The sequence below is a fragment of the Etheostoma spectabile genome, chromosome 5 (genome assembly GCF_008692095.1).
Source record: "Etheostoma spectabile isolate EspeVRDwgs_2016 chromosome 5, UIUC_Espe_1.0, whole genome shotgun sequence".
Lineage (NCBI taxonomy): Eukaryota > Metazoa > Chordata > Actinopteri > Perciformes > Percidae > Etheostoma > Etheostoma spectabile.
The window spans coordinates 18,217,890-18,230,719 of record NC_045737.1 but is presented as its reverse complement, the minus strand read 5'-3'; the positions used below and the strand labels follow the sequence as shown (position 1 = coordinate 18,230,719).

Here is a 12,830-nt window from a genome sequence, read left to right as displayed (position 1 = left end):
TCTCTCTCTCTCTCTCTCTCTCTCTCTCTGGGAACTTGTTTGCTAGGGTCCAAGCAGTGTTTATGACTCAAAAACAACCTGTGAGAAACATCACAGGAGTTTGTCTCCCTCCTCCCTCTGTTCAGTTTTACTGCCTGATTCCCATTGTTGGCGGGGGGTGACGGTAGAAAGACGAATGTCCCGTTCATAGCATAGTTTCTCATGGTTGTGTTGCCGTGTTGTAAAAACCGCAGGGACGGGACCATCGTTAAAATGTTAGTCCTATTGGTTACCCAAGCAGCTGATTTATAAGCACAGAAGCACACAAAGGGATGACCCTTGCGAGTCCGAAGCGTTGTCTTAGCCTTCTGAACTTTACAATCCGTGCTGAGCTGAAAAAGATTGGATGTACAAAAATAGCGTTTGGGAATTTACTTTGACCAATTCCACTCTTTGTTATGCTGATTTTTAATGAGGAAATACATAAAGGGACATTTATTAGTAAACCAATATATCTTGCAGAAATAAGGTTTTTATCAGATCATTAATAAATTGTTTGTATTCATGATATACTGGTAGTTCTTTATAATCTTTTGTGTGATAAATAATTAGTTAAATGAGACCCAAAGTTCAACATTTTAAACCAGTCATTCTTTTATTAATCAAGCCAGCATGATAGATTCAATACCATTTCTAGATGCCTTTTTGTTGTGGGTATGTTAAATGGTGAGCTGTGCTTATTTTAACCCAGTTTTTTGTGGGATCAAGTAGTTGCAAAATAGTTATTTCAGTCTTTTAGATATTCTTATATAGAAGACAATCTTCAAATAAGACACATTACACTATGCAGAAGTCATTGATCCCCCTTATAGATGCAGCATTTTCATTCCTCACCTGTCAGGGACTGCTGATGTTGTTGCTGACTTCTCTACCTGTGTTTTCTCAGGTGCCTGGAGGGAAACGTAGGAAGCAGGTGCCAGTTTCCTGACCCGTGCACAACCTCGCCATGCATGAACGGCGGCACATGTCGCGCCGTGTCCAAGGGGAACACGGTGGACTTCAGCTGCACCTGCAGACTGGGCTTCACCGACCGCCGCTGTGTGACACCCATCAACAATGTCTGCATCAGCTCGCCATGTCGCAACGGAGGCACCTGCGAGCTGGAGAGTCTCCAGACGTACAAGTGCCGCTGCCCACCTGGATGGTCAGGTAACATGCAACAGGATTGTGATAGTAGAGCGGTGGCTTGTAACTTTCTAACTATCTGAGGGGTTGCAAAATGATTAACATGATCATCATTTGTTGAACTAATCACAAACGATAGTTATTGCAAATAGACATAGTTCTGTGTTAAGAGTTGATTTGATGTTTTACGAGACTGCAGAGGTTTCAAGATTAAACAGAACAAGTTTGATAAACACTTGATTCATTTCATGATCATTGTCTCAGATGAGATTGTTAAACTAGGTAGTAGAGAATTGGTTTTCTCCTGATGTAACTAAGAGTAAAGTCAGAAGTAACCTCTGACCCTGAGAAAAGAGCCTAGCACAGCCTATAGAACAGCCTTACTCTGTGCCCTCAGGTAAACTGTGCCAACAAGCCAACCCCTGTGCCTCCAATCCGTGTGCTAACGGTGGCCAGTGCTCCGCCATTGAGTCCCACTACATCTGTACCTGCACGCCCTTCTTCTCTGGAAAGACCTGCAAACAGGACGTCAACGAATGTGATGTGAATCCTTCGCCCTGCAAGAATGGTGGTGTGTGCATCAACGAGTTTGGCCACTATCAATGCCAGTGCCCGCAGGAGTACACGGGCAAGCACTGCGAGAACCGCTACTTGCCCTGCAACCCGTCACCCTGCCAAAATGGAGGCACCTGCATCCAAAAGGGAGAGACCAGCTACGAATGCTCCTGTGTGCCAGGTATGGAGATTACACATGATTTATGGCTTGGGTGCTTCATTATTATCAGGCTTTTCTTATTAGACGATCTGGTGTTCCGCAGCTGTAAGGCATTTAAGTCTGTGTGAAAGAAATGCTTGTGTGACCAGCATCGTTTAGGGGATGAAGAGGCTTAAACATGTATGTCTGAATCTCTCCGATGTTTCTTGGCATCTTGATGCACACAGATCCAGAATTTGATAATGAGGGAGAAAGAGTAGATGTGCTTTTCAGAGCATTTTCTTTTTCTGTAAAAACCATGTCAAACTAAAAATTAATCATAGCGGTTTAGAGTGTTTGTACATACTTAAAAACTTTTCTGGAGGTTGTTTTTTTTTAGTACTGAGGTGTGATATCAGTCAGCGTCTTCCTGAAGTCTCTCAAGTTGAATTTAAATGTAACTGCCTGCTTGTTGCTGGCTAAGCAATGATGTCATTCAAGGCAGGGCTGTTCCTGCTTGTGTTTGTGTGTATGCGTACATTGATACGTGTGCGTTTCTGCTTTGGTGTGTATAGTGTGTGAACAAGGCAGAGCAGGAAGACATCGGGGCTTATCATAAGGAAATGGTCAAAGGACAACATCCTTTTCACATAGCGGAGTGAAGCAATACAAAGCTTGCTGGGACTAGACCTCTGCATACACTAACTTTACTTTGTTTTTGTCTGTTACCATTAAGTCCAAAACAAGCTGGTCTTTAAAACAGCATCCTTTTGTATTTTGTTATCCTTGAAAAACATCTATTCCCCAACATATTTTACACTTAAAATTTCAGTTAGCATCAGTATGAAGCAATGTTTTTATAAGTGGGTCCCATATTTACAGAGGTCCAAGCACTGTGAGTGACACGATTCACATTCTTGCTAATGGTTTGGCCATATTCTACTGATCAACAGATGTTAGTTATACGCCAAGCAAACTAGAAAGTAAGGGAAGAAGACTCCAAGCTAGCAAACATGGATATAAACAATGGAGGTTTTCAATTTTTCAGGAAAAATTGGTTTTGCAAATGTTTGGAATTAAATTTGGGGCCTAACATGTTTACATGTTTAGAAATCCCCATATGGTGCCTTGCTCATGTCTTACTTGTAATGGCGATGATCAAGAAAGCTTTTCTTACTGTTTCAGTAATTGTAAAGCATTTTCAGAATTTGATTTGCGCATACGGTTTTACAAAATCAAGCCACCTGCTTTTGCTTCTCCTGTACACAAAACATTCATGTCATGCTTATACTATCCAATAATTTCCATCCACTTCACCAAAAAAAAAAAAAAATATATATATATATAATATGAATATATATATATATATATATATATACTGTGTATAAGGGCGGGGGGAGCTGCATTTTGGGATATGCGCAATCCCCGATTCAAGTATAGGTAGTGGCCTTTGTTATATGTCACCTCCCTATATTTCACCCTACCTTAAAACACCAAAATATTTTATGGTTTATTAAATTTAATCAAACACAAATGCCGTTCTAGGTGTGAGTTACTGCTTGATGAATTGTAAAATCTTGTCACATTCTCTCTGATATATTTGCGTGAAGGCACTGCACAGTGGTTGAAAGCAACGGACACTGATTTTGTTTTGCAGAAATGTCTGTTTCTAATAACAAGTTTTAAGTACATTTCAGATAACAGTCGGCATTACTGGTTTTATGCCTTGAATTCAGAAGTAAACAAACAATTGTCAAGGAAACACTGCTGGCAGTGGCACTGATGACTTGTACTGGTTTTGATTTATTACCCAACATGCCATATGTGCAGTCCAGTGGTTGCCTCTTGTGTAACTGTATAGAACAGTGGATGCTATTACATGGCAAAGTTACCACAGACCTCAAGAGGGCACAGCTGCCTTCTTTCTTGGAAGGAAAAGACAGTTGACCACATTGAACTGTAGGGAAGTTTCACTCCCTTTGTTGTAAATGGGAGATGGAGGAGAAATGACTAACTGAATATTTGAAGCCTCCCACTAGGAGCCTCTTACTTATATTTCTCTCTTTGTTTCAGGTTTTACGGGCAAAAACTGCAACCACAACATTGATGACTGTCCAACTCACGAGTGCCAGAATGGCGGGACATGTGTAGATGGAGTCAACACTTATAATTGCCAGTGTAAACCAGAATTTACAGGTTTGTAATATGGCAATGTTCTAGTATGAAAAAAAGTTATTATCACTTTAATTGTAGTGAACATTATATTTTTTGCGATGATTTTTAAAATCGATTCTTTTCCCTAGAATCATTTATTTCATTTATTTTACCAGTGATTCACCTAAATAACATATGTATTCAGTACCGTTGACGGTGACTACATCATATCTGTTGCAAGCAAAACAGACCGAAAGCAGAAAATTCAGAAAATATACTGTATGTCATGTTCTTCTTCACAAATGAATGTCAGACTTACTAACTTACATCTGATAGTCATTGTTTTAAGAAAACAATTCACTTTTAGAAGTGTACTCATGATGTCTCCTAGAAGTGCATTATTCAACTTTTGTTTTGCTGAAGAAGGAAAATAAAATCGCAATACTCAATACTATCAAATCGCAACAAATGAAAATTGCAATGCAAATTGAATTGGCACTCATGTAAAACCCGTGAAAAAATCGAATCGGGAGAAAGGTACATCGTCCCAGCCCTAGAGACTTTATATACTGTAAAGGAGTTTAACAGTTAACCAGAAGACGTAGAAGAAGAAATGAGTTTTGGGATATTAGTGAACTATAACCCCAGATATCTGGTCCTCTCACAGGTCAGCTCTGCACAGAGGACGTTGATGAATGCCAGCTGATGCCCAACGCCTGCCAAAATGGCGGCACGTGCCACAACACCTACGGCAGCTACCAGTGCGTGTGCGTGAACGGCTGGACTGGTGACGACTGCAGCGAGAACATCGATGACTGTGCCAGTGCTGCATGCCACCAAGGATCCACCTGTCACGACCGCGTAGCTTCTTTCTACTGCGAGTGCCCCCATGGCCTCACAGGTACTTACATGTTCATTTTAATTTACGGGAAATTAGCTCTTAATGCGTTATAGAAAACAATTTTTTATGGAAATGTAATGGTTGTATAAGTTTACACCCTTTAGATTAGCTGTCTTTTGCATAATTACACTTTATTGTTGGGTATAAAGGGCACAAGAGGTACACATTAAAACAAAAGGCTGTAAAGTCAACACCAGTGCTCGATGCAGTGAAAGTGACAAATTTATTAATGCTGATCTTTGGTGTCTCTGTGGTTTTGGTGTCCTTGGTAACCATTAGTTAGTTTTTTAGTGTCTACAGATTACATATTAGATCATTTCTACATTTTGACATTCAGTTAACTTCTCACTGCCATTTGAAGATGCTAATGTGATGACGTCCATCAGTTTGTTTTACTGGAGGGACATCTTTTTAACCTACTTTGTCTTCCCCAAATAAAATTGAATTTTTGACGTGAATACTGTGCTGTTCTTATTATATACATATGTTGCAGTGTGTACTTATACAAGTGTTGAATACGTTATACTGTACGGGAGGCTATTTGGTCAAGTATTATAAAGTCTATCTTGTGTGTTGTTTACCAGGACTGCTGTGCCAGCTGGACGATGCCTGCATCAGCAACCCTTGTCAGAAGGGCTCCAACTGTGACACCAACCCCGTCACCGGAAATCACTTCTGTACCTGTCCATCGGGATACGTCGGAGCTTCCTGTGATCAGGATGTAAACGAGTGCGCTCTGGGTAAAACTGCCACTACCTGACCTGCACAATCTGTTTGTCTTCTAGTTCCAGCCCAAAAATCTGAATGATTGAAGACACATTTTAACTTTTGCAATCTCACGGAGCTATTTGACTAAACTACTGTCAATAAAAGCTTTTCCACTTTTGTACAAGCCACAATACAAGCTCATTCTTTCCTGTTATTATTGGTACATTGGTAACCACAATTGTGCCCATAATTGCAGTAAATAACACCCTCAGGGGTGTTTTTGTCGTAATCGCACACATTCGAGGCTTTGGTTTGGCTTTGTCAAACAACACAAAACCACCTAAATCATGTCTTTACAGTTTGATCGCTACGAGACGCCCTGTTAGAGTGAAGTTAAAGTACTGATTTGTTTAAACAGGTTCCAACCCGTGTGAGCACAGAGGGAAGTGTATAAACACCAAGGGATCGTTCCAGTGTAAGTGCCAGCGGGGTTACGTGGGGCCGCGCTGCGAGCTGGACATCAACGAGTGCATGTCGAACCCGTGTATGAATGAGGCCACGTGCCTCGACCAAATAGGAGACTTCCACTGTATCTGCATGCCAGGTAAGACCACTTGAGTTATTATGAAAAATACTGATACCCAGGTGTCAGACTTTATTTTTTTTGTAACATTTAACACATTGAAGCATGATCACTCCTAAAAGTTGTTGTTAAACTCTTTACTATTTGTTTCGATTCATATTGCCGAGTTATAGTAAATCAAGGCTTACAAACAAGTCACATGGACTCACAATCGTTTTGGCATTTTTTAAAGAAAAATTGTCCGTTGTAAATCTTTGAGTTTTAAACTGTTGATTGGATAAAATGAGCCATATAAAGGTTTCACTTGGGCTCTGGGAAATTGTGATGGGGATCTTTTACAAGTTTCTGACACTGTATCAACTCTTAAGCTTAAAAAATAGAGCTGAAACAAACATTTAGTTAATTGATTATTAAATCGGCAGAAATGAACCGGCAACTATTTTCATAATTGATGAAGGAATTCAACTGAATGTCTCTTGTTGGACTGTTGGTTGGAAAAAACAAAAATATTTGATGACCTCAAAGCTATAACCTAGTTAAGCATTTCATTATGATTCCTACTCCTACTTATATGCTTCTGTGCGTAACTTAAATCTGTTGCAGCAGTATATATAACAGCAGTGTGAAAGCGCCTCTCTCTCTGTCTCTGTCTAACCAATCCATCTCCCTCCCGTTCATTCCTTGCCAATTGGCCAGGTTACGAGGGGGAATTCTGCGAGATCGATACGGACGAGTGCGCCAGCAGCCTCTGCCTGAACAGCGGCAAGTGTATCGACAAAATCAACGCCTTTCACTGCCAGTGCCCCATAGGTGAGACCGCCGTACTGCTGCATGCAGAGGAGGGGGGGAGGGGGGCATGGGGCCAGGGGGCACAGAGGTCGATCTCTCTCTCTCTATCTCTCTCTTTCACTCAAACTCACACGCACACCTTTCTGGACGGGCACTAATCCCAGCCCTGAGGCAGGCTTACGCAGGCCCGGGTAGCCCAGAACGAACACAGCAGTCGAGGAGGAGAGGGGGGAAAAATCTATAGGGAAAGACTTGAGGAAGTTTGAACATTTGAAACAAGTTTCTTATCCCTTTTACAAAGTCTGATGAGTGAGCAGAAACTTGGGGATCTTAACAAGACTTTTGATTGTGACTGGGAACAAGGGAGAGCTAATAATAGCAGGCAGAGCTGATACTATAAATTGACACTTTCTGTGTTGTGGGGACGAATGAGATAATTTGTCTAATTTGAAGGCAGCTACTGTGTTTCTTCAGCCCTTTATATCAGAAATGCCATTTTGGTTACACTTTTTGGACATGAGGTATTGATGTTCTGTTCAGGGTGAAGGAATGCAACTATTGAATCTTGGATAGAGAGAAGAGAAGAAAGCGGAGGAACGATCTTCAAACACTCCAAATGTGTTTTTTTTGTTTTGAATTCTTTCATCGGGATCATTGAGGTGGAAGTGATTTTTTTTTTTTTGGGCGGAGGTAAATAGAGAAACTCTGAGTTGGGTGGATCAAAGGCGGCATGGGTGGAGAGAAGCAGGATTCCTCCTGTTGAGAGAAAAAAGAAAGAAAAGAGGAAAAATGGAAAGAAAGGAAAAAAAGAAAGACACCCCAACAAGGAAGCTTTAGAATTGATAGAGGGGGAACAAGCGTGAACACGAGAGCTTAACGCCTAAGAAAACTCTGTGTGACAGTGAGAGAGGGTTATGTGAGGAAGCAGCACAAAGTGGTGGTGGTGAAAGTGTTGTTTGGGAGGGGTGTGGGGGGTGTTGAGGAGCACAGACCGTTATGCTGAAGCAGGAAGGGAGGGGTATAGAAGGGGAAGGGGTCTTAACCGCCCTGCTTGAGATGTAAATTTGTCCCCGTTGTGAGCCAGGCCTGAGGCGAGGGTCCCCTCTTATTATTTCTGTACATGGAATAGCCATGGAAACCCCACGGAGAGCCATTGAAATGTCTGATTCCAGCAGTCTGGGGATGAATCCCTCTTTGGCTGCTGAGGTCTGTATGTGTGTGCGTGCATGCCTGTGCATGCTTATATTTCTGCTTCAGCTTTGTGTGTGGATGCATATGTGTGCATCTGAAGAAATTCTTTCATACGGCACTGTAACTGAACTGTGAAAAAAGCGCAACTTTTTTCATTTCTAGGGCTGTGAAGTGGCAAAATTATATTTTGTCTGGCTGCATAGTGTAGAGATATACACTATATGTCACACAGCACACTCAAAAATAATACAGGCACAAATACATGTTTGGTACCACTTCCTAATAGGAATGTCACCATTAACACAATTTGTGTAGGTTGCAACTAATGGCTTATTAATGTAATTAAAAATTTAAAAAAAATTGAAAATACAAGGGGCTTAGGAAGAAGGTCTTAAAAAAAACCTGTGAAATAAAAATCCAAAAGAATTTTTCACAACCTGACATTAGCATTTGTATATTATGTATTATCCATTAATAAAGCCAGTAGTTCTGATTTAGTAACCCAATAGTGTCTCATTAGAAAGTGCTACCAAGTTTGTTATTTTTTTGCAACTTTTTCTTGAGCTCCAGATATTTTCTAATCACAGCTTGTATGTATTTAAATGTACATTTGTGTGTAACTGAAAACACACATGTATTCATTTTGCAGTCGTCAGTGAATGGTTTCAGCAAAGTCCACTGGGAGAAATCAGCTCGTCGCCTGTTACACAAATATTTCCTCATTGGATTAGCTGCAACTGACTCTTTTTTGCTTAAGCCACCTGTGTGTTCCTGCTGGAGTGAAGGGGGGTGGTGTAGAACTTTTATCCCTTCATCAGACAACATCTTACTAGTCCTTGGACTTTACCATCATGTGACAGAGTGGAGACGAGAATAAAAATATCTGAGATGAGAATAACTCCAGGAAAAAGACAGCCTGCTGGCTGATTTTGAATGACGAGTTTAAATACTAGAGGGTCAAAGGTCAAGCTGGTTCTTTTTAAAAGTGGGCAGAGAGTGGAAGGGGTGGGGGGAGGGAGGTGGAGAAGGGGTGAAAGCAAGACAGGAGAATGCACATTGTAATGGAAAAGTTTTGGGAGACAAAGGAGGCAACGGGCTCAGTTTGGCATTGCGTTTAGCAGACAGGCCCTCCTTTGTCTCTCACCCCTTGGTCAGGAGGCCTCGCAACTTTCATTCTTTCTTCATTTCTTTCCCTCCGTTGCTCCCTCCCTCCCTCTCCCTGCTTTGAACGAATTGCCCCCCCTCTGCCCTCTCCTTCTGGAGTCGTGCTGAAAAGAAGTGAAAGGAAAAATAAAGAGTTTGTAGCGTTGCGCAGTTGTTAATTAACATGCAGGTTTCTGATTCGTTGAGAGCTCAAATAGTTAGGGCTCAGGATTATAAGTGGGACTTACACACACACACACAGACACACACACAGACACACACACACACACACACACACACACACACACACTCACACTCACACTCACACTCCTTCGTGCTCAAATGCACATAGTAACTCCCTCTTGTTGTTCTTACAGGCTTCACTGGGAACCTTTGCCAGATAGACATTGACGAGTGTGCCAGCACACCGTGCAAAAATGGCGCCAAATGCACAGACGGACCCAATAAGTATACCTGCGAGTGCACTGAAGGTATGAAAGTTTAAACAGAAACTGAAATTAGAGAAGTAGAAACTTTAAAGGCCCTCCGAAAAAGGTAATGGGAAGTTTGGAGTTAAAAAAATGTAATTAAAAAGTGAAATACACCCTATTCAAAAAATACATGACAAAGGTAAAAAAAATGAGTACATCAGTTCAAAAGAAAACCACCCTTTTGTCAGGTTACTCTGGGAGGCACTGTGAGACGGACATCAACGAGTGTTACTCTGACCCGTGCCACTACGGCACCTGCATCGACGGTCTGGCCTCCTTCAGCTGCCACTGCAACCCTGGATACACCGGCCGGCTGTGTGAGACCAACATCAACGAGTGTCTGAGTCAGCCGTGCAGGAACGGAGGCACCTGCCAGGACAGAGAGAACGCCTATATCTGCATCTGCCTCAAAGGCACCACAGGTAATCGCCACTTACGTACAATTAGATGATGCAAACAGTACTCTCTTCTCAAATCCAAGGATACTGAAAGCAATTTTCTGACAGGAATAAACTGTGAAATCAACATTGACGACTGCAAGAGCAATCCCTGTGACTATGGGACCTGCATCGACAAGATCAATGGCTACGAATGCGCCTGTAAACCCGGCTACACAGGTGAGCAACCTGTGCACGGAAAGTTGGTCTTATTATTACTGTCATATGGTAGAGGATTCAGCTCAAGCTCTTTGTCATCTTTTCTCTACAAAAGCTAAAAGAGTAGAAACTTCTACTGACTCCTGAAGAGGAAGTGGGAAGCTGGGCATTGTGAAAGAAGAATTATGCCAGCATATTTTGTAGCCAAGTTAGCTATTTTGCTGCTTCCTCCTCCTATAATATAAAAAGTACATCCTTGTTAGTGTGGTGGAGATGACTCTCTTTCTCTACCTATTGAATCGTTGAAGACCTTTAATTTGCAGAAAGGTGGTCTGGAATCTTAAAGTTAACGTAGGACAGGTTAAACGTGGTTGCTGTCTCAGGTGACCGGACAAAATGAGTGTTTAAGGTAAAGGAATGGAGGATGAAGGGCCTTGATGGGGAGGGCGAGGGTGACAGATGGCGAGCGAGTGAGCACGCTCCTCTGAGGCTCGAACGGTGTCACTTTCCAGCTCCACCCTGTCCCCAACCTGCTGCTGTTAAGACACCGCAAGCTGCCCTCCCCTACAAAGAGAGGACAGAAACACACACTGGCACACACAGTCACCTGGGATTTGAGCAGGAGAAAAGATTCCCTGAAAGATTCCTGAAAGTTGAGCTTTTAAAAGCTTGGAAGCCGGTCCCTGCTTTAAAGCTAAATGGGCTGCCTTTATGTTATGCGTGGCACCAGGCTGAATAGCGTCAACGCTTCAAGTGGCCGACAAAAGGGGGCCTAAAACCCCTCATGTTTCTGGAAATTGATACATTTGCTGCACTGAGATATAGACATCATTGTGTAGCAGGCGGCTTTGTGTGTTGCTCTGTGAGTTGGCATTGAGTATTTCAAATAATAATTCACATAAAGTGCAAAATCGTTCTGTTGACATTATGCAGTCATTGTAGTTAGATGAAAAGATCAAATTCCTCTTTAATATCTTGTCTGTTAAATATGAGGACTTATTAGCTTAGCATAATGACTGGAAATTGGGTAAAACAGCTAGGCTGGCTAGGTGAAAAAAAACAAAAGAAACATGCTGTTTATGGGGAATATGTGCAGGACTATTTCTTGGTCAGGAGCAATGACTTCCTCACTGCACCCGGATAAAAAATAGTCCCACACATACTCCCCTGTTAAACCGTGCCTTGTTAACGTACAGACATAAGAGTTGTATCCATCCTCTTGTAAAAGCTAATAAGCGTATTTTACCAAAATAGAGGACTGTTGCTTTCAGACTACTCCAGAAAATATAGCAGAGTATCCTCTCCTTTCTCTTAGGTACCATGTGTAACATCAACATTGATGAGTGTGCCATCAACCCCTGCCACAACGGCGGCACCTGTATCGATGGCATCAACAGCTTCACCTGCAGGTGTCCCGAAGGTTTCCATGATGCCACCTGCTTCTCCCAGGTCAACGAGTGCCTCAGCAACCCCTGCATTCACGGTCACTGTGAGGACAAGATCAATGGGTGAGGCATTCTACAAATGGGTTTAAGACACTGCAAAAAATACACTGCAAAATTACAGAACAGTCAGCACATGCACTTGCACTTAATGCATCTACAGTTTGGTATCTACAAACTGAGATTTTTCCCCAACTTCTCCCCATCAGCTATAAATGCCTGTGTGATTCTGGCTGGAGCGGTAAAAATTGCGACATCAACAACAATGAGTGTGAATCCAACCCATGTATGAATGGAGGCACCTGCAAGGACATGACCAGCGGATACGTGTGCACCTGTCGCATGGGCTTCACTGGTCAGTATTTTTGTGGATGTGTGTGTGCGTCAATGTTTTTTGCTTATCTAGTGTGTGTTTGTCATCCAAACCACACCAATTGACTGTTGACCTTCAGCTGAAGTGTGTGTGTAATATATTGTCCACTCTAACCGCAGGACCAAATTGCCAGACCAACATCAACGAATGTGCCTCCAACCCCTGCCTCAACCAGGGGACTTGCATTGACGATGTCGCTGGCTACAAGTGCAACTGTATTCTGCCTTACACGGGTATTAAGATATTATTGAAAATATTTGATACACCCATGAGTTGGCCTGGTGTTCTGGCACTTCCTGCGAGGGGGCAGTTTCCACAGCCTGTGTGCTTTAGGTTATTGGGCAAAAGAGGAAAAATGTCTGTTGAGTAAAGTTCAGCAAAAAGACTTCCTCAGGGCTCAAAGACACCAAACCTCTGACTCTCTCTGCTCCTCTTTGATACACAAGTATCCCTGATAAGAGAGCTGGAAAATATTTTCATGCCATCTCACTTATTTTTTGACAAAACAGACAATGATGGAAAGGCTAAGGGCAAATTTTCTTGTATTTGTCGAGTCGTCTTTTCGGAAAAATCCTCAGGACTTAAATAAAAGGTCTTTGCT

General features: G+C 42.1%; 1 protein-coding gene across 2 annotated transcripts in view; it reads left to right on the top strand.

The window, feature by feature from the left end:
* The window catches only part of notch1b (notch receptor 1b), a 42,884-nt gene that overhangs the window by 13,059 nt on the left and 16,995 nt on the right, over positions 1–12,830 (top strand). For both annotated transcript variants that reach the window (XM_032515450.1, XM_032515449.1), the window contains exons 3-15: positions 926–1,188; positions 1,562–1,900; positions 3,932–4,054; positions 4,680–4,913; positions 5,498–5,653; positions 6,040–6,225; positions 6,901–7,014; positions 9,705–9,818; positions 10,007–10,240; positions 10,325–10,435; positions 11,730–11,922; positions 12,066–12,211; positions 12,349–12,462. In XM_032515450.1, coding sequence (XP_032371341.1) covers positions 926–1,188; positions 1,562–1,900; positions 3,932–4,054; positions 4,680–4,913; positions 5,498–5,653; positions 6,040–6,225; positions 6,901–7,014; positions 9,705–9,818; positions 10,007–10,240; positions 10,325–10,435; positions 11,730–11,922; positions 12,066–12,211; positions 12,349–12,462 — 2,327 coding nt within the window. The remainder of the gene's footprint in view (positions 1–925; positions 1,189–1,561; positions 1,901–3,931; positions 4,055–4,679; positions 4,914–5,497; positions 5,654–6,039; positions 6,226–6,900; positions 7,015–9,704; positions 9,819–10,006; positions 10,241–10,324; positions 10,436–11,729; positions 11,923–12,065; positions 12,212–12,348; positions 12,463–12,830) is intronic.